Source organism: Egretta garzetta, unplaced genomic scaffold, assembly GCF_000687185.1.
Source record: "Egretta garzetta isolate BGI_Z169 unplaced genomic scaffold, ASM68718v1 scaffold867, whole genome shotgun sequence".
Taxonomy (NCBI): domain Eukaryota; kingdom Metazoa; phylum Chordata; class Aves; order Pelecaniformes; family Ardeidae; genus Egretta; species Egretta garzetta.
The window spans coordinates 53,846-72,824 of NW_009260291.1; the positions used below are offsets into that span (position 1 = coordinate 53,846).

The following is an 18,979-nucleotide window of genomic DNA, read 5'->3' on the forward strand; positions in this document are numbered from 1 at the left end:
AGACAGGCAGCACTGCTGGGTGACTGAAAATACCTGCAGATTTAAAAACTTGCCTTTAGGAACATCCAGTTACTCAGCAAGAAGTTACTCTCTTTATTTATACAGTAGTCACCAAAGTATTTGTAACATTGTTCGGAAACGTTGTCATTTGTTCCTTGCTGCTGGGGTGTGTGATGGAGGTGCTGTTTTACCAGGTGTGTGTTAAAATGCTGTGTGATCCCACAACTTTCTGACATTTAGCAGCTTACTGGGTTGCAGAGGAAGCACAGATATGACCAGGGTAAGTGAATTGTTGCTGACTTACTCCTTTGTGCCTTATTGATTGCATGAGCAGCTGCGTGCTAGCATTTTTTTTTTAGGAAAACTTGGATGGCATAAAGTCCAACGGACAGGCTTGTGATTATTTGGGCTAGTGAGTTTTTCAGTTGGCACTCTGTGTTCGTATGGGGGGGAAACAAAAATCGGTTTTGGTGATCGGCTTCTGGCTTCTGTAAGGAGTTTTCTTGCCTTAAGTCTGCTTTTGCTACTCGTTTCTAATCAGCGCTGGGCATTAATAAGGAATGCTTCATCTATGTAGGGGTAAAGCTTGGAGAGAGAAACTAGTTTGCAGTAAGGGACTTCCCAATACATTTTCAAGTGATTCCCTTTAAGTCTTCCCTAATGGAAGGACCTGTGTAACCTAATGTGAGTTACTCAGAAGATCGAGGGTGTACAGAGACACGTACAGGGCTGCTACAGCTGAGAAGGCTTCTTGTGTCCAGACAGCGGACCCATCTTTCTGGAGCTTCACTCCACTCATCTCAACCATCGCAATGGTTAATTTTTGTTCTTCTTCCTGTGAGGAGAGCAAGCTGGCATCCATGCTGAAATGCCCATTCCCATGTTCCGTGTCGTGTTCCAAGATGCTCTTAACCTTCGCAGCAACAACAAAAAAAGCGAAGTCAGTATTTTAACACTCCCATTGGTGGAAGTTGTTAAGTAGGTAAATGATCTCTTTGACTTCTGAAGTGCTTTACCATCTTACAGGCGCACTAAATAAGCCACGTTTGTATATGGGACTCTTCACCCTGAAAGACTTATTGTGCTCATGTATTCAGTTCCCAGTTCCTTGTGAATTAATTACATCCAAGAAATTAAAAATTGGAGTGTGTTTTTGTGGTGTGTTTTAAAAAATCTGGAGCCAAAGCAGCCAGAAAATTCTGACTATCATTTCAAGAAAAATGGTAGTCAGCTGTGTCCAATTTAGTGTTTATTGTCAGCAAAGCAGTTGTTAGAAATCTTAGGTCTTCATGTCTTGGGGTGATTTCATCTGAAGGGAATATTTTGATCCCTGCCAAGTTTGAAGCAATTATTCCTTCCCTTCTTCCCAGCGTTACCTTAAGTTGTGATACTGCTACCTTTATCATCATCTAAATGTTGCTTTACTTAAATAACACCCTCCCGCCCCTTCATTTTCAGCCAAATGTGATCCATGTTCTCTCACCAACTTAAGCTGTTGGGACACAATCTTCTTTTCCAAAGACTCCAGCAATAGCAGCAGCTGATACTCCGTTAGCTCTGTAGAATTAAAACAGGTTTTTACCAAAACCCCACCACCAGTGTTTCGGAGACAACTGGTGAGACGTGAAGGGTGACCGTCAGCTGTCTTGCAGGGAATGCCCGTTTGGTCAAAAGTTCTTCAGATGTTTTAAACTAAATTATTAGCACAGCCTGCCTGTGAGACAAATACAGCTGTTATGCTGTATGAACAACTCTGACATTGAGTGTAGAGACCGAGGGGGTCAAGGGGAGGTTCAAACCATGCTGTGTGGGAAAAGAACCTTGGAATTTGCACTGTCCTCTCTGTAAGGTGATCTTGCCATCTTTACCCACAGTTTAATTCTGATTTCAAGCCCTCTTTTTGAGGATCCCCTTGTGCATGCTGTTCCTGGACAGAGTGGTAATTTGGTGTCATGCTCCGGGCAGTCGCTGCTCCACGACTCCGACTGTTGCTGAACAGCAGTTGCTATGGCCAGGTCTGTGCTCTCAGCATAAACCACCTTCATTCCCACAATCTAAGAAATGATTTTATGTAAATCTTCTGCAAGTCTCTCACGCTCTGTAAGTTCCCTAAATTCTGCTAGTCTTGTCGGTAGGAACGCTCTGGTGCTACTGGATTTCTCTTTTAAAATGGTCAGAAAGCCTTACCATCTAATGCGTCGAGAGCGTAGGCGATTGCTTCTGCCAGCTTAAGGAGAAGATGTCTTGGAGAACCCTGTAAGCTGCTCAACAGGTCTTTTAAGTCTGGGCTTTCTGTTTTCAGCTCACAACTACCAGTTTCATCAAGAACTGCTTCCATCTAAAGGGAATAAGAAAAAGAAACATCAGGATTTAAGAGAAGAGATAGTCCCTTGCAGCCCAATTATAGAAGCTTATGAATGGTCGTGTAATGTGTCTCCCTTCCCTAAGCTATTTATGAGGCTGTAATTGAGGCTTTAGCATTCACACTGGCTCCAGTTAAAAGACAGAATAAGAAATTTAAATGTTTTGATGTCATAGAATCAGAATTGTTTAGTTTGGAAAAGACCTTTAAGATCATCAAACCCAACTGTTCCCCTAACCCTGCCATCCCACCATGAAACCCTGTCCCTAAACGCCTCGTCTGCCCGACTTTTAAATTCCTCCAGGGCTGGGGACTTGACCCCTTCCCTGGGCAGCGCCTGACAGCCCTTGGGGGAAGGAATTTTTCCCAATGTCCAACCTAACCCTGCCCTGGCACAGCTTGAGGCTGTTTCCCCTCATCCCATCGCCCGTTCCCTGGGAGCAGAGCCTGACACCCCCTGGCTCCCGCCTCCTCTCAGGCAGTTTTAGGGAGCGATAAGGGCTCCCCTCAGCCTCCTCCTCTCCAGGCTGAACGACAGGGGCACGGTCCTAAGCACCTTTCTCTGTATGGTGGTGAAGACCAGACAGCTGTGCCAAGTGAAGGATTTTTGGATTGATGGTTGTGGCACAGGAGAGATGATTTCTGGGGCAAGAAGTGTGATCGCGGATGTCTTGGTATTTATAAATCCTGGCAGTAAGGAGAACTTTGCTTACTTTCTGGGTCAGCTCTTCAAAGAGGTTCCTGTCTCTCATCACAGCTTTGATGGCTTTTAAAAATATGACTAACAGATTGGAAGACAACATGGAGAAAATTTGACAATTCTCTTTAACTTCTTTCTCCAGTGCTCCTAATTGTCCTTGTGAGAAACCTGAAAACCAGAAAGAGTCCAAATATGTCACTTGTAAACTAGATAATCCCACACTAAGTTCCCTGGCACCCCTGAATTCAGAATTTGAAACATTTCTATGAATATTTTCAAAGGCGATAGGCAATTTTGAGTCAGACAGTTGTCATGTCTCAGGTAATAGGCAGTAACCTACAGTAAATGTCACTTTTGGTGGTTTGTGTTTATCCTGAGAGATTCCATCTTGCCCAAAGAGGGTAAAAGTAGTGCAGGTCAAAAGGAATAAAATACATTGCTTACCATCAGATACAAACGTTGATTCATTTTCTTTTGGGAAATAGTAAAGATCTGCCATGGGATAAAAAGGACATTGCTAAGTTAGAAAAATACTAGAAGCTTTTTTTTACCAGAGTTGTTGTTTTTAAGTCTGGAGATACTGGTACAGGTCCTGGATGCAGGTCAGACTGGTGTTTGCGCTCTTCTCCAGCACATGTGTCTTCTGCCCCTTCCCTGCCTCATTCCCTACCATCACGTGCTTTATGTTAAGGTCTGCATTGGCTGGTATGTGTGTTAAAATACAAGGAAATTAAAAGGAAAACTTATACTGAACAAGTTCCATGCAGACGTGGGAAGCGCAGAGCATAGGGGAAGCAAACCAAACGTAGTTTCTCAAATTCTACAGCAGGCTCTCAGTCCCCTCTTTTTCTACCTGTCCAGCACAAGCATCTTTTACACCCATCTTCCCGCTGAAGGGTCAGCCACCCTGTTTTCTCCCTGGCTCTTTTCTTCTGACTAGGAAAAGAAAACAACCCCCCTGTGCCATTTTTCAACAGGAGCTCTGCAGTTGCTAAAATTTAGAGCTGGGGCTTCCAGTATCCCTCTTTATTTCCTTACCAACCCCTGCCCAAAACTACATCTCTTTCCCAAGTAGCTCTTTTAGGTATAGTGTATGGCCTTTTCCCAGGTGATTTGTCACTCATATGGCATGTGTTCATGTCTTCAAATGAGCTAAGGGCAGCCAGGAGGCTGAATGATAACTTCAGAAAATGTTGTTTTGTGTTTGTGTGTTTTTTTTTTTTTTTTTCCTACGTTGTTTCCTGAATGGAGGGAGTTGGTGGTTTCTGAAAGTTACTTACCCCACGATCCATCTGTGATGCCCAGCTGGATTGCCCTGAAGGCCAGGGTGCAGCTCTTGGGTATAGTTATGCTCTGTTTGTTCTCTCTGGTGCCCTGCTCAATGGAGAAAAAAAAAAAATCTGTTACTAGGCCTGGATGGCGTGCAGATGTTTGGGAAGGACTGACTCCTGAGGCGGAAATCAAACCTTCGCACAAAACTTGGCAAAAAGCTGGGTCACAAAGCTCCCTTCTGCCTCGGTGGATTCCTCGTAGCTGGCTTCCTCTGAGGTTTCTATTGCTTCATGAACCACATACAGATCTTGTTGTATTTTCTTTAGTTGTTGAATGAAGGAGTGATTCACATTTATTTTTCTGAAAGAGAAAAAGGATGCAATACCCTGGCTAAAAGTGTCTGTTTTCCTGTGAGTTATGACAAAAGTACTGTAGCCTGCTCAGAGTCAAAAGCCTTATGCTTGTGTCCTTTCAAGTGACATGAAAACATGTAAATATGCCAACATAAGGGGCTTCTGGGAGAAAAAGGTGGCAGAAAATGGGCTGCAATTTTTACTGTCCTCAACGCATTCCCTTTCTATGTCTGAGGGGGGACTGGGGCAGCCGGGCTGTGGCCTGGCAGGTCATATAGGTGATCTGTCCTGATCTGTGCGCTCCTCTCCAGTATGAACCGTGAGAAAAGATGGCTTGATTCCATGTTGAGGTGTTCCCGCTTTCTGAATTAGAAAGAAATCTATAAGCATTACAAAGCTGTGTAAGGAATCTTTATCGCCTCTTTGCTGTCCTCCAGAAGCATGCATAGTAAGGGAGAATGCACGCTCTTGGGTCTTAATCTTGGTTTTTGGCTGTTAGAAAAAACATTGCGTGACCTGGCGTAGGGTAGAGGAGGATGACTGGAGGGCGTGTTCTTCCTTTGTGTCTGCTTTACCTTTCTGTTTTCAGTGCCTCAAGTTTTGGTACTGGTATGTGGCTCTTCTCCAGCTTGATGGACCACCCTTTGGACAAGGAGGCAGCTCCTTTCAGCTCTATGCTTGTGGAGTTGACGCAAAAACTTAGGCTCCCATCAACTCTGTCACGGGCGCTTTTTTTGATTGTATATTGGCTTGAATCTTGACCACCTCCGTGGGGAAAGAGGGACTCTGAAATATTTTGATGCATTAACTTAAGCATAATTGCACAGACTCAGTATTATAACTATTGCGCATGAGAAAGATAGAACATGGTAGAGTTGAGTCACAAATGAGCCAAATGTTTTCTCTGTGGAAATTGAGAACTTAAGATTGATAAATATGGGCTTTACCTGTGCTTTTATCGTCTTCTCCAGGCAGCAGCACGTCGTCGAGTGTGTACCACGTCCGTTTGTAGCAGGGAGATGAGCGGAAGATGGCTTTTTTTTTTCTTCTCACTAGACAGAGGGGTCTGAAATGTTCGTGGTCTAAGATGCTGCGAACTGGGACCAGGTCTCCTCTTGGATCCATTTGATTTACTACGGATTGGGTGACTCTTTTAAACATTCTGCTGTGGCTGGATGAATTCTTGAACCAAAGCAAAGTGTACTTGTGCCTTAGGAAAGAGGCAAGACAAGTTAAGCAAAATTACTTGAAGTACAAGCAGGCAGTTGTAAAGTAACAAAACAGTTACTTTAGCAATTTTGAAAAGTTGTTAATAATTAACAACCTGCAGAAGCCCACAAGGGTACAAGGTCACAGCTTTCACAGGACTGTGGGTAGGGAAGCATCAGGAGAGGTGGGAGTACGAGCTGTGGCTTGCTAACGAGGCTTGTTTAGGCTCACCCCCCTTAGCTGATGAACTCCCAGTCATTGTGCAGACTGAGAACGCAGCCCGAGGTTTCTGAGGGTGCTCATCTTCAGCACTGGAGTCTGTTACTGTTCTTTCAATTAAGATTTTTCTCCTTGCATATACCGGTATATACCATCATAATTTTCATTACTAAACTAGATGTTGCTCCTTAACCTAGGACCTATCATGGTCCTAAATGCTTTAATCATTAATGCGTTGCCCTGATTACGTTTAAAAAAAAAAAAAGAAAAAAAGATTGAGCAATTACGTGCTGGTTTTTACTGCTGGCAGACAGGAATGGTTCAGCCGTGTTTTGAAATAGGGCATCAGAAAAATCGTTTTGTCAGAGTCTTAACTGCAAGGAAGTGAAAGCGCTGTGAAGTGGATGGGGGTTAAGAGGGGAAGTAGGAAAGCTTGTTCTATGGCAGATCTCCCCCAAAATATAAAAAATCATCCCAGCAGAGCTACTTGTGTATGCCCTGCTGCTCTGCCTGTATCCCCCGCAGAGGAGAGCTGGCTGTTTGAGAGAGACAAACAAAATCATGGTTGGTTTCCTGTTGCAGCTTGGTTTTACTCCAAAGTTTCAGTTCTGCTGCTTGCTTCAGCTGGTTTATGTAAGACAGTAATGAAGAACAATTTTGATCTACAAATAAAAAAAACTTCCTGTATTTACTGAGAAGAAGAAAAGCGTGCGGGTCTTTCCCCTCTTCTGTACCCTACTGTATCAAGTCTTGTTAGAGAAGAGCTGCTGATCCCTGTTTACAGATCAGATGAGTGGGTGGTGGGGGATATCTTCCTTCTCCCGAATGCCCCACAGGGGTCTGAAAAAAAGAGACTGCCTTAGTCTGATTCTTCCAGAAAGTAGGAAAACTGTCGCGTCACAAAGGATGGTGTGTTGCAATGGAGCTGGGGAGGGGAAATCCTCCTCTGTGCTTAATGTGAGATTTTAGTAGTACTTACAGGACTCGTTCCCTTGGAAGACTTCAAAAAGAGATAAAAACTAAACAAGAACGCTAAGCAGACCGCTTGCTCCACCCCTCTTCCACACCGAAAGCTCTTAAGAATGTACTTGCCTGTTTGTGACGTGAGCGGCTTCTCACCTACCGGTCAGCGGGCAACGCGCTCAGCAGTCCGCTGTGCTTCCCAAGCGATGTGGCCTCTTTAAAGCAGCAGGGGTAAGGAAATGTTCTCTCCCCGCCTTTCCGTTCAGAGATACGGAAGCATCTGCTAAATTAGGGCACAAAAGGCCTGTTGGCCTGTTGCCTGCATAATTCTTCCAAAAAGTTTCAGTCATTGACCTGAGTCAGCCTGTCGTGATCTGTTACAGTGGCTGTGGATAACTTTAACTTGGGCTACAGATGTATCATTCCTGTAAGACTTGTTTAATTTTGAGGGCGGTTCTGCTTCTCATTAGCACTTCTGCTCTGTTAGGACGAGGAACAGCATGTTCTGGTTTAGGAAGATTTCACTAAACCTGTGGGAGAGCTAACTAATTAGGTGTGGTGTAGACAAGGGGTCAATATTATGTTACTGGGGGCACTTTTATTAACCTATATTGACCAGCGATGCGCACGTTTCCATGCTCTGTGGCTCGTGGTCAGTGGCAGAGGGTTTGTGCGATGCATTGGGGGGTTCCTTGCAAAGGGATCCTTGCAGCGGGCTGCAAGCTCTTTGCTTTACTGCAATCCATCGCTCGGTGGGCTTGGAATTGCCACGCAGTATTCATTTGCCACGCTTGCTTAAAAGCAAAAGCCGTCCATGTAAAAATTCAAGGAATCGAACACAAGTTTTTACATGAATACTTACTTTATTAGTTTCTCTTAGAATACTGTACAAAGGAGTAATAAAAATATTCACACTTTATTTTAGAAAGTTCTCTACGTGAGACTTATGTATACACAGCAAAAAGAAGGGCTACTGGAAAAAAACCCTAAAACTTTGTACAATGTCAGAATGTTCCATTAAAAAAACCCAAACAACTAATTTAGCTCAATTAAACTGATCCAAGGAGGATACGTATACGCAAACATTTGCATGCTTAAAAGATATTATAGGCAATGATAAAGCAATGTAAGTCACAATGAGAAATACTAATGTGTTGTTAACAATGGTAACCAGCTGCTGTCCCCTTTTCAAGGGCTAGTACCATGCTTCTATTAAAACAAACAAAAATTAAATGATTAAAAAAAAAAACCAAACAAACTCCAAAAAACAAACCTCAGGAATTAAGTAGCCCTAGATCTCAGGGTTTTGTTTTTAAAAGGCTTTTTCCTGCAAAGGGTCAGACTGTACATCGTCCTGTTAGCTACATTAAACGAATCCCAAGACAGGATCCGTAATTCCAAAGCCTCGGGCTGTTAGTACTTGATTGTTTCCTGGCTTTCCCGGTGCAGTGACTGCCATACTGTGTGAATACATGCATGGTGGTGACAGTGGCGTAGAAGAGGCTTTGCCCAGGATGGCAGGGCAGAGGGATGGCTTCTGCCAGTTCGAGTGGTGGTTTTCAAAAGCTTTTCTCCTTTGGCATTTATTGCAGATCAAAGGAGAAATTTTAAGTACCTACTTAGCCAGTAATTGATTCTGAGTCACCACAGGAAGAGCGCACTGTTAATTCTCCAGCTGACAGGAAAACCAGTACACGTTTGAGAGGAAAATCTGTCAAATGCGATGTGATCAAAATCCCATTTAAAATCAATAACAATCAATTATCTCCTTCACGCAGGTACTTGGAGAAAATTCTATGGTCTAAAAGAATGAATGGACAGTCATTGCACTCATGTTCTGGTTCTCCACAAAAAAGGTAAGCTTCACCCTTGGATCGCTGCTAATTTAGCTGCAAGTACACGTCTGAAAATCCCTCATCCTGCCCACGCTGTCCTCATCTCCCTTTTCTCAGAAATGAGTTATCCCATGAGAGTTTTAGTGTTTTGACTACGCTCTTTAACTTTGTGTGCAAGATTAGCCTTCGAGTGCTGAGCTTGCTGCTACATGAATGTAACAAACACAAATAAACTACCAGTGGTTTCAGCACGGAGTTCAGGCAGGCCCAGAACTGTGTCTGTTACTTCCATGCCATCGCAGTGGTGGTTTCCAAGTGGAAACTTAATTGGGCACTGCTTGCTCCAGTGACACCGACAAGAAGGAGCCACGCAACTGGCGTATGAGGGTGGCTCCATCAGCAGTACCCAAAACTCTGTCACTTAAAACTACCTCAGGTACTCCTAACAAGTAGCAACTGCACTTTCATTACAATTAATTTATGGTTTCTTTTCTATTTTTGATTAATTCTGATACCTACCCTTAAGATGGGAACTTAAGGAAGATACTAGCAGGTGTATAATTGTTCAAGTAACGATCAATTAAGCAGATACTTAACACACCACACTATTAACATGAAATCTTCCTTCAAATCTCTCACTTCTTTCCCTGTCTCTCCAGTTTTCATTTTATGTTTCCCTTGATTGGATTAACTATATGAGTCCAAGTTAACTGAAGTTATTCCATGTCAAAAATGCTATTCCCTGTGCTGTGAAGCATGTCACTTGCCACGTAACACGCATCCGTGTAACGCCATTTTAATCATTTGTGAGAACAAGGTAAATCAGTAAAAGCTTGCTATTATAATTAAGGCTTTGCCTAACATGAAGTTTTAGACCTCAGGCTTTAAAAACGGCCTTTTTGAGAAGCTGGTAATCCCATTCTATTTTACAGTTGATCTTTAATTAAACAAAACAGAATCAGATAGCCATAGTGCCAGTTAACAGCACAGATAACATGGTCAAATCCTCAGCTGTTGTAATGCCAAGGCCTTCAGGGAAGCAGTGTGAAGTGCTGTGCTTCCTCGAGAAGAGCTGACCCCAACCTTCACTTTATGCTTATAACAAAAATATCAAAACTGCTTTGTGTAACGTGCATATACTTAGAAATAATCAGTATATATCTGGCTACATAACAGTAATGTTTTTAAGCATATAGAGACTGTTTCTGTTGCAAAAAAGTTGAGGTTTTTCCCTTTGTATTAAAACAAAATAAATAAATAGTTGTCTTTCCCCTGGAGATTTACTATAAGCGGTGGCTGTGGGCAGACATTCAGATTTGTTGAGCAACATACAGTCTGCATCACAGATTCAGCCTCAGCCACCCTGTTAAGGACAAGGCTCTACAGCTCTTGAGGGCAGCGGTCTTTCCATAAGCATCCTGGGCATGGACACTGTTGATTTCTTAAGTCATTTCAAAGGTTCTTAGCTGACTGATGAAATATCTCCATTTTAAAAACAGTATTTTACATTTTTTTTTTTTTTCCAAAAGTCATTGTCTAGTAGCTTAAAGAGTATATTTGCTTTAGGGTATATGGTACCTTAACTAAAGCAGCAGTCCTTATGTCATGGGGGTTAAAAGGTTTAACCTCCCCATCAAGTAAACTGCACGTCTGTCAAACTCCCTCTCTGGAGAACAGCACTCTGGTATCAAGCCAGACTCCTTTCTCTTTCTACGTTCTTGAAAACTTCCTTTTTGCTTAAAATATTTCCACTTTTCAAACATATCAGGTAATGATTCTCTATGCATTCCAGCATCCCTCTGAGGTACGCTAAATGGGTTTTTTTCCTTTCTCTGCAGCGGTCTGATAGTAAGTCTGAGATAGAGCAGTAAAGCAGCTTGCCTAAAATTATGCATGGAGCAGTACTAGATCTTATATGCAAACCTGAAATTCCCTTATCCATGTCCTATGCTCAGACTGTCAAACAGAACTCAACAATATCCACTACGACCTCTAAAGCTAGAATTGGCTAAGGCGGGAACAAAAATAGCACATTTAAAATGTTTATACCATTGTCAAAAGTGTGAGACAATATAAGCACTAAGACGACAAAAATACAGGCTTTCATGAGTTTACAGGGGAAGCGTGAGGAAAACCACATTTCATCTGACACACAACCCAAAAGAAAAACCAATTGCTTTGAACAGTAGAAAGCTATCGCAGCCAGGAAATCTAAACCTGCAAACCTACTTTATTTAGGTGGTAACTTTACGGGGGGAGGGGGGGGTAAAGGCTCAATTTTGTTCCTATACTAAATAATCTCTTATCCTCAGTGACCCAGGGGATGCTGCCGCAGCGGTTGCGAGTGATGGACTTGCAGGTAAGCAAGAAATCAAATGCTTGCTTGCCTTGAGTCAGGTACTGAGTTAAGTCCACTGACAAATCCCAGTAACACGTACACAGGCTTAAGAGACAGAGGAGCTGGACTGAGGAGAAAAATTCCCATTATAGTCACTAACTGATTAGAGCAAGCAGCCGTCCATCTCTTGCTTGGCCTACACCGATCAGTCTGCAGCTTCTCCGTGCTTGTGCAGTCTCAGTGTACCAAGTAGCTCAGTGGCATTTGTTATCAATCATTAAAATGACCTGCACCCTGGCCCTTAATCCAAATGCTGTACTGCCTGAGCGCTCAGAGTGCGCTTAAACATCAGCACTTTGGGGTGGGGAGCAGAGTTACCCAGGCAGATTCCGGTATAAGCTGAAAAGAACAAGTACGACTTAGGATCTATTGACCTTTTCCCTGAACCACGTGAATGGTACCGTAAAAAACTGAAAACTTTGTCAAATTGCAGGCTGCTCCTTCCTGTACTGTTTTTAGTACAAGAACTTCCTTCCTCAGTGGCATAAAAGATTGCAAAATAAAAATGTCATTCTCTTCCCCCTCCCGCTCCCCCGCCCAAAAATGGAACTCAAACCCTGAAACAATCAAATATTGGGGAAGTCTGGCTTTTATCCCTTTGAATTTTCCCCAAATATCACTTAAAGCACCTAGCTTCAGAAAGGGAAATATATTTTAAAGTGCATTTACCACAGCAATAGTACCAGCACTAAAAGCTTTTCCTCCCATCCCTATTCTCATCATTCAATGTCTGGGCGAGATGAAAGTCTCCCCAGAATTCATCCTCTTTGTACCTTGAAGTCTCAGTGTATCTGCATCTATTTCTGATGCTGGAATAAAAGAAATCCAGCGTCATGCATCCTGCTCCGCACTAAACTCTACTCTGGAGCTTGTTTAGATTTATTGGGCATGAGGATCCAGCATGCGGTATATGTCTATTGGATTCTGCATTTAAACAGCCGCTGTGAAATTGTATCCCAGTGTGCGTGGGGGTGAAGAAGCAGGACTAGAGAGAAGGAACTTCCCCCTTTTCCCCTGCTCCTCCTCTTCAATTTGCTCCAGCCACGCAGTTCAGTACTTGTTGATCCCAAAGATCCGGACTCCATGAAACTGAGGCAGTTTGGGGATCAAGACGCTCATGAGGGAGATGGTGTTGATTATGAAGTGTATCCGGTCGTACTTTGTGTAAAAGCTGGTTAGAAAATACCTGGAAAGGAGGGGGGGGGAGAGAGAGAGAGAGAGACTGAATTATGGCACTTCATGGTTTTGTTTCCCAGGACAGCATGTGCAGCAGGAGCAGTGATCGGTACGGGCGTGTGAGGCAGCTCGGCTGCCCCGAAGTACTCACAGGACAATGGGCGTGATGGTCAGGAACTTGCGCGACGCCGTGAACTGCACGCCGTAGTCCATCTGCTCCCAGTGCGTCAGCAGCCGAGCCTTCCCCTGGTCCGGCGTCTCGAAGGGGGTTCCTTTCACGGTATGTAGGAAGATGTACATACTCTGCAGCAAATACAAACGCAGTGTGAAGCGCACGCAGTGTTCTCTATGCCACCAGAAACGTTCAACTTCAGCGAGAACTGTACGGTTGTGGGAGCTTGCACCAGCGCGCTGTTCCACTAGAGGGACACATGGCTGCTGCTGGAAAAGGCACTCGAGCTCGCAGCAGCTAACGAAGCAGCGAGAGTTGGGGAGGAAGGCCGCTAGCCGGGGCTAGCTCGGGCTTGGCTGTTAGACGTGAGGCCTCTTGTTCAGCCCCTGGGCATATGCCGAGAAGGTGCTTGCAAGATTACAGTGCTCAGATCTCTGGGATCAGGAGATGAGCAGGGACTTGCTCTCTTGTGCAACAGCAATGCTAAATGCTTTCTGAAAAAGCGCTGGTAGAGCTGTAGGCAGTGAGGGTCTGTTACCGCTCTGATTGCGAGTTAACCTCTTGAAGTGGAGTGCACGTCACAGATAAACAGCAAGTGCCCGGCTACGTCACGTGTCTTTTAAGTATAGCCACTGCCGTAGCCATAGCGTATGGCTAAGTATAGCCATAGCCTTTAAACTCCTTTCTGTGCCCAGGACCTAATTGTTTAAGCTGCCAGAGAAGGGGAAGGAGCTGGATGAAAACCAGGCAGCTTGTGGACCGAGCCCTGAGCAGCCCTGCTTGGTGCTTTTGTGGTTTGTGTTTCTTCTTTTTTTTCTGCTAGAGATGTCAATAACTTGAGCATGAGGGTCCCTAAGAAGGGTGTCACTTTTGTCTCTGGAATAGTCTCGGCCTGAGATGTTAATTAAAATAAAGGCTACAAAATCGATTGCTGCAGCTCTGCAATATTTTGTCCCCTATTCCTGAGGGTGAACGGCTGCCCAGAGCTCCGCTCCTCAGCTGTAGGACCCAAACATGCCAAGACTTGCGCAGCGGGGGATGGCAGAGGCACAGAAGCGAGCGGTTAAAGCGGAGCACGGTTCCTGAGGGTGAACGACTGCCCAGAGCTCTGCTCCTCAGCTGTAGGACCCAAGCATGCCAAGACTTGCGCAGCGGGATGGCGGAGGCACAGAAGCGAGCGGTTAAAGCGGAGCACGGTTTTCTCCTGCTCCCTAGGGAAGCTGTTGCTGTGTGGCCGCAGCTTTGTCAGGGTGCAGCACAGGACAGCGATGCGCCAAGGCAGCAGCTTCTGGCATCGCAGAGAGCCCAGGAGCCCTGCGGCTGTCGGCTGCGCTTACCTGTGCACCCCTAGCACAACGCTCTGACACCTGTTCATTTGGGTACCTGAGCCTTAGGAGGGGAGAATCTGTTCCTGGACTAATCTTTTACTTTAAGCGGGGGAAAAAAAGTTGGGGTTTTAATAACTCTGATGAGACCAATTCAGATTGTATCAACCAAAGTGAAAGCTGTCGTGCCAGTTTCTGTGAGGCCGCAGCTATTTCTCTGTTAAGGGGGACGTGACAAAGGGACTGCAGGTAAATAAATGCAGTGTCCCCTCTGAGCAGCCTCACCAGATGTTTGCTGTCTCATCAGCACCTAGGCTGGATTTAAATACATGACCTGGAGGCAAAGGTGCAGTCTGAGGGGTGGAGGTTGAGTAACTTAGCCCGCATCTTTGGAAATACAGAGAAAGGAATTGTTTCCGAAAGAATCTTACTAGATTGCTCCTGAAAGAACAGCTGGTGCCGAGAGATCACCTCTCCGTGCCCCGGGAAGCCAAGCAAGCCACGCAGTTCCCTTACCATGTTGTGAATGATGTTGGTAAGAGTCCAAACCACAGGGACGCTGAAGAAGGGGATGCTCAGGAGTACGACGTGCAGCAGGCCAATTCCAAGGACGTAGGACAACCAGATGCCCCGGCTGTTCATGACACGGGTGTTGGGATTCACCTCGCTGTGTGCTGTTCCCACGTTCATGTTGGCTGTGGTGTCAAACGGGCACCCCTGAAACTAAAGCAGAGTCAGGTCAGCGCTCGGATCGCGGCAGCCCTCCATCTAAATTACTCGGGTAAGCACAGCAGGGGTCGAGCACCGTCTTGCTGTTAAGCAAACCTGAAATCTGTCGTTTGCTATAAAAATCACTAGTCAGTTCGCTTCTCTACACCTCATTATTCCTACTCATGGAGCTGACGTTTCTGAGGGGAAGTTAAATCCGGGAGCGGCTGAGGTTTAGGAATAACACGTGGGAAGCCCGTCTGTGACTGAAGCTACCTGTGATCTGCTGAAATGTTTTCCTTGGAACCAAGAAGTCAAGGTTCAATCCCACGACTGCCTGACAAGACTCGAACGAGTATTTTTAAGCACTTTTTAAATCGTGGCCACAGTGTGAATCACGGAAGCACTCTGCACCTGAAGCTTCTCACACATTTATGGCTTCGGCATACCTTAAACTCAAAAAGAGAACACAAGTATTTGCAGAGGAAAGGCGCGGCAGCTCTCTATCACCAGATCTCCTAATTAGTTCAACTAAATTAACAGGGTTCTGCACAGCTCTAGAGGCTTGCTGGTCTCCTGCTCTGGCTTGCATGTTTTGCCTTCCAATTTAAGACTTACGAGGAGGGGGGGCGGGGGGAAATGGTAACAAAAAAAAATTCCCCCACAGGGAAGGAGTGAGATTCTTCTTGAGGAACTTTTTATAGTCAGAGAAAACCAGGAAAGGTGCATTAGGAGGATGTTTCGGTAGCAAGAGCTGCAGAGGAGATGGCTCTTCTACCTGGAAGGAACAGCTGCCACGTAGGAGGAATACAGGGAGATGTTTTTCTGTACAATACCAGGAAGGCGAGGAAGCAAGATAGCGTCATCCTCTCCGAGCAAGTCTTTGGAGCGGTGCCCTACGGACAGCGCAGGTATCGGAGATGGACTCCGCATTTGGACTGCTGCATGGATGGCGGCAGCAGGTATCGGTCAGCTTTAAGGCTTTCTGGGAAGAGGAGAGCTCTCTTTACCTGTTTTCCAGGGATTATGGGAACCGGCACAAATTAGAACCGCTGTAAAGCTCAGTATCTTTACGCCGAGATCAGGGAAGTTCTTGCGTCTGTGTCCCACAGAAATGTAGTTTTAGATAACGCGGGCTGTTCCTCCTCGCACGGAGGGCCGTTCCCTGGTGTCTAGCCTTGTGTTTTTGCTGCTTTGGTTCCCACAGCTGGAAGACGGCGTTGCTGTTCTCTCTCGCTCTCACAGCCTTCGGTCTCAGGAGGCGAATCCGAGCCAGATCCAACATCACGCCCCGTCCGTCGCTGCCAGCTGTTCCGAGTTCCCTTGCAGAGTGCTGGGCCTGGCTTGTTTCAGAAGCTGGCGTTCTCCCCTGTTCCTGCCCAGGGCTAGGACACAAAGCCAACGTTTGACTCCGCAACTCCTGGGACGCTCGCTGTAACTTCCAAGGCTTTTTCAACTGCGCGGGCGGCTGTTGCTCGGCATGACGGGCAGCTCCGGTGCGGCAGGGCTGCTAGGTGAGCCGAACAGATGCTCGCCTACCTCTGCTACCCAGGTGTCGATCGGGGAGCTTATATCTGGAGGTTTTTGGCATCAAAAAAGGCTTGCAGGTCTGTGGAGTGCTCGTTTTCTTGTTGCTCATCTCCTGGGTCAAGGGATATTGGCTACTGGATATTCCAGAGAAAAGCCTGACGCTTGGTCTGGAAGCAGGACTTGGAGCCAGAGTTCAGTCCTAGCAGGGGGAGCAGCTCCATCCTTAATCTGGTGCAATTCCTAAGGGCTTTCAGAAGGAAATTAGGGGTTGCGGTGAAGCATAGCAGGAGTCAAAAAAAGTCATGTTCTTGCAACAGAGTGGGGAAAAAAAAAGGCAAACACCCCTGTGGAATGTGTAAACAGGAGAGCTGTTTGCCAGACATGGGAAATAATTCTCTTAGATATTAATGTCCAGTTCTGCGAGGAGCTGGAGGGAGTCCAGGGGAGAGCAGTGAGAATGAGCAGAGGTGTAGGAAAAACACGACCTGCAAGGACAGATGGAAGGAAACGGGTTTGTTTAGTCTGGAGAAGGCCGGGGAGAGGCGTGAGGAATAATCCTCAAACGCTTAACCAGAGAGCGGCACTGGGAAGGGAGACAAATTAACTGGGATTAACTGCATGACTGGGGGTCAGAGCAACTCGGTAACGCAGAAGGGCTGACGGTGGAATGGACTGCCCACGGAAAGCGATGGGTGGCCTTGCTGGGGGCTTTAACATCAAGTTGTGCAAACAGTTAAAAAAAATCAAGATTCCTCTTTGGAATGGGGCGGGGGTGAGCAGGTGGCCTCTTCAGGACCTTCTTTTCTTGCAATTATGCCCGTGCCCAAGGGCTGCCGAAGCCAGCGGACCTTCCTGCAAGCCCTAGGGCTAGGGCTGCACCCTGCCCGTGTACTAAGGAAGTGGAATTCCCCTTTCAGGACGACCCTGAGAGTCGTTTTCAAAAAGAAAGGAGCAACTTTTGCTCAGTCCCTGCCGCGAACGAGGGCAATTGCAAACCCGCAGCTGGGTGGCAAAGGGCCGAACGTAGAAGCCGTACGTGAAGCGAGTCTCCTCCCTGCGCCTCGGTTTCCTCGCTTGCAAAACCAAGGGTCCGACGGGCGGAATGCTAGAACGTACAAGAGGCTGATCCGTTCTTGCGAGAGCGAGCCGGTGCTGTCGAGCGTTAGGCCCTACGACGAGGGTAATTCTGCACGCTTCTCCAGTTCTGTCCTTCCCCACCGTAACAAATATTTCATCTGCTCATCTTTTCCATTTCTGAACGGGTGGTTGCGACCCTTGTCCGAGCTCTGCCCTCGCCTCGGATGGCACCCACGGCGCTGCGCAGCGTTGCAAAAGCCTGGCTGAGGGAGCGCCAGCTCTCGAAGCTCCGATCCCTACCCCCAGCCCCGATCCCGCGCTGTTTGCTTTCTGATTTTTACATCGGGGGATTTTTTCACCTGCAGGAAAACCAAAGCAAAAGGCAACAGCGGGAGGAACTCCAGCTCCCCGCTCCCGGAGCGGCTGCCTGTGAAGCTCCGCTCTCCCAGCTGCGCAGCGGTTTTTCAGGACAGAAGAGCTTTAATGTTTCACCAGACTGAGTGTGAAGGTCGGGACTGCGCTGACGTCGGATGGTGTCCATCCAAGGAGGGGAAAAGTCATAACTCTGGTTGGAGGCGAACAGCGGGCTGCGATGAAGCCGAGCCCTTTGTGTCCCATTCCCGATGTCCCGCCTGCCGCTGTGCCAGCTCCCTGTTGGCGGCTCTGTGGGGAAAGACTCATTTTGGGGCTCGGAGCGAGTGTCGGGGCTGCCAGCTCAGCATCGGGCGTGACGGCAGCTCCCCACTTCTGAGGAAAGGGGAAACAAAACATCAGCAGTTTCCCCGCTCGCTTTGTCACCCATCCGCTGCTGGAGGACCCGCGACCTCTGACGCCAGCCGTGCCACCAGCACCCCGAGGCGCAGATCGCTCCCCGCCTTTGCTTTCGCCCCCAGGGGAGCGTGAGGGTCATCTCTTCCCACCCCTGCTTCTGCGGCGCTCCGGCCCCATCCACCTTCGGCAGCAGCATGGCTCTTCCCGGAGCACTGCCGGATCGCAGCTTGGGCCCAGCACCCCCTTCTGCCTCGGCCCGCTGCCGGCGGAGGGAAGGAGGGCTGTGGGTGCTTATCCCGGTCCATCTTCCCGAGCATTCCCAGAATGCAAACAACTCCGATCCCGCGATCCCGCTGCGGAGCAGAGATCCCTATCTCCAACAACAACAGCAACCACCGTCTCCCAAGCAAATAAATATTTTTAAACCCTTCTTTGCAAGATGGCACCAGCGTTGGAACCAGAGCACCAAGGCCATCAAAGATGTTGGCAAACAGGGCTGCGTTGGGAGGGAGCGGAGCGAGGGGTTAGACCAAGAGCGCGCTGCTTTGTGTCCCGGTCCAGCCCGGGGCCGCTGACGGACTTTAAGTCGGACTTTAAGATGTCTGAGCTCCAGAGCTGCCAGGTTCCTCCCCGGGAAGCCAGGAAGGCCCGGAGCTGGTAGACGGGAGAGCAGGGAGCAGAAAGTGGGGGCTGCAGAGCTGCCGAGCAGCCCCAGGGTCGGGGTGCGGGGATGTGGGGAAGCAGGAGCCAGCCCTGAGGGCGTCACCGAAATCGCCTTAAGGTATCAAGGGGAGCGGGAGCTGCTGGGGCTCTGCCTCCCCCTTTGGCTTTTTCCCCTAAAATTTCGAGGGCAAGTTTTGAGGCGCAAGGGGATGCGGCGCGTTGGGGGTCTCCAGGCGCAGGCGGGTG

The 18,979-nt window shown here is 47.1% G+C and overlaps 2 protein-coding genes across 5 annotated transcripts; both read right to left on the bottom strand.

Annotated features, from left to right (window-relative positions):
* Positions 1 to 95: 95 nt before the first annotated feature.
* GSDMA (gasdermin A) lies at positions 96 to 7,384 on the bottom strand. Of its 2 annotated transcripts, none has more exons than XM_035897961.1 (10): positions 7,208 to 7,384; positions 5,635 to 5,897; positions 5,263 to 5,473; positions 4,529 to 4,694; positions 4,343 to 4,430; positions 3,507 to 3,554; positions 3,076 to 3,230; positions 2,188 to 2,338; positions 1,484 to 1,557; positions 96 to 913 (listed from the first exon to the last, which is right to left on the bottom strand). In XM_035897961.1, the coding sequence occupies exons 2-10, from the start codon at positions 5,846 to 5,848 to the stop codon at positions 680 to 682; spliced, it is 1,341 nt and encodes a 446-aa protein (XP_035753854.1). In that variant the 5' UTR covers positions 5,849 to 5,897; positions 7,208 to 7,384; the 3' UTR covers positions 96 to 679. The 2 variants fall into 2 exon arrangements, with proteins under 2 accessions (XP_035753854.1, XP_009640852.1); XM_009642557.2 differs by having other exon boundaries at positions 4,343 to 4,436.
* A 3,037-nt stretch (positions 7,385 to 10,421) lies between these two features.
* ORMDL3 (ORMDL sphingolipid biosynthesis regulator 3) lies at positions 10,422 to 18,814 on the bottom strand. Of its 3 annotated transcripts, none has more exons than XM_035897962.1 (4): positions 17,792 to 18,814; positions 14,501 to 14,707; positions 12,639 to 12,790; positions 10,422 to 12,497 (listed from the first exon to the last, which is right to left on the bottom strand). In XM_035897962.1, exons 1-4 carry the CDS (start codon positions 18,068 to 18,070, stop codon positions 12,362 to 12,364), a joined length of 774 nt encoding a protein of 257 aa, XP_035753855.1. In that variant the 5' UTR covers positions 18,071 to 18,814; the 3' UTR covers positions 10,422 to 12,361. The 3 variants fall into 3 exon arrangements, with proteins under 3 accessions (XP_035753855.1, XP_009640845.1, XP_035753856.1); XM_009642550.2 differs by lacking the exon at positions 17,792 to 18,814 and adding an exon at positions 15,703 to 17,767; XM_035897963.1 differs by lacking the exon at positions 17,792 to 18,814 and adding an exon at positions 15,471 to 15,687.
* Positions 18,815 to 18,979: the final 165 nt, after the last annotated feature.

Bases quoted from the DNA above. Each gene is read 5' to 3' on its own strand.
- GSDMA (XM_009642557.2), bottom strand. From the start codon at position 5,848: ATGTTTAAAAGAGTCACCCAATCCGTAGTAAATCAAATGGATCCAAGA. The intron at 3,555-4,342 runs GTAAGTAACTTT...ATCCCATGGCAG, and splicing joins CATCACAGATGGATCGTGGG to ATCTTTACTATTTCCCAAAA. The intron at 3,231-3,506 runs GTAAGCAATGTA...TCTGGTTTTCAG, and splicing joins ATCAACGTTTGTATCTGATG to GTTTCTCACAAGGACAATTA.
- ORMDL3 (XM_035897962.1), bottom strand. From the start codon at position 18,070: ATGTTTTGTTTCCCCTTTCCTCAGAAGTGGGGAGCTGCCGTCACGCCC. The intron at 14,708-17,791 runs GTGAAACATTAA...ACTCTGCTTTAG, and splicing joins CGACCTTCACACTCAGTCTG to TTTCAGGGGTGCCCGTTTGA. The intron at 12,498-12,638 runs GTGAGTACTTCG...CCTCCTTTCCAG, and splicing joins ACCATCACGCCCATTGTCCT to GTATTTTCTAACCAGCTTTT.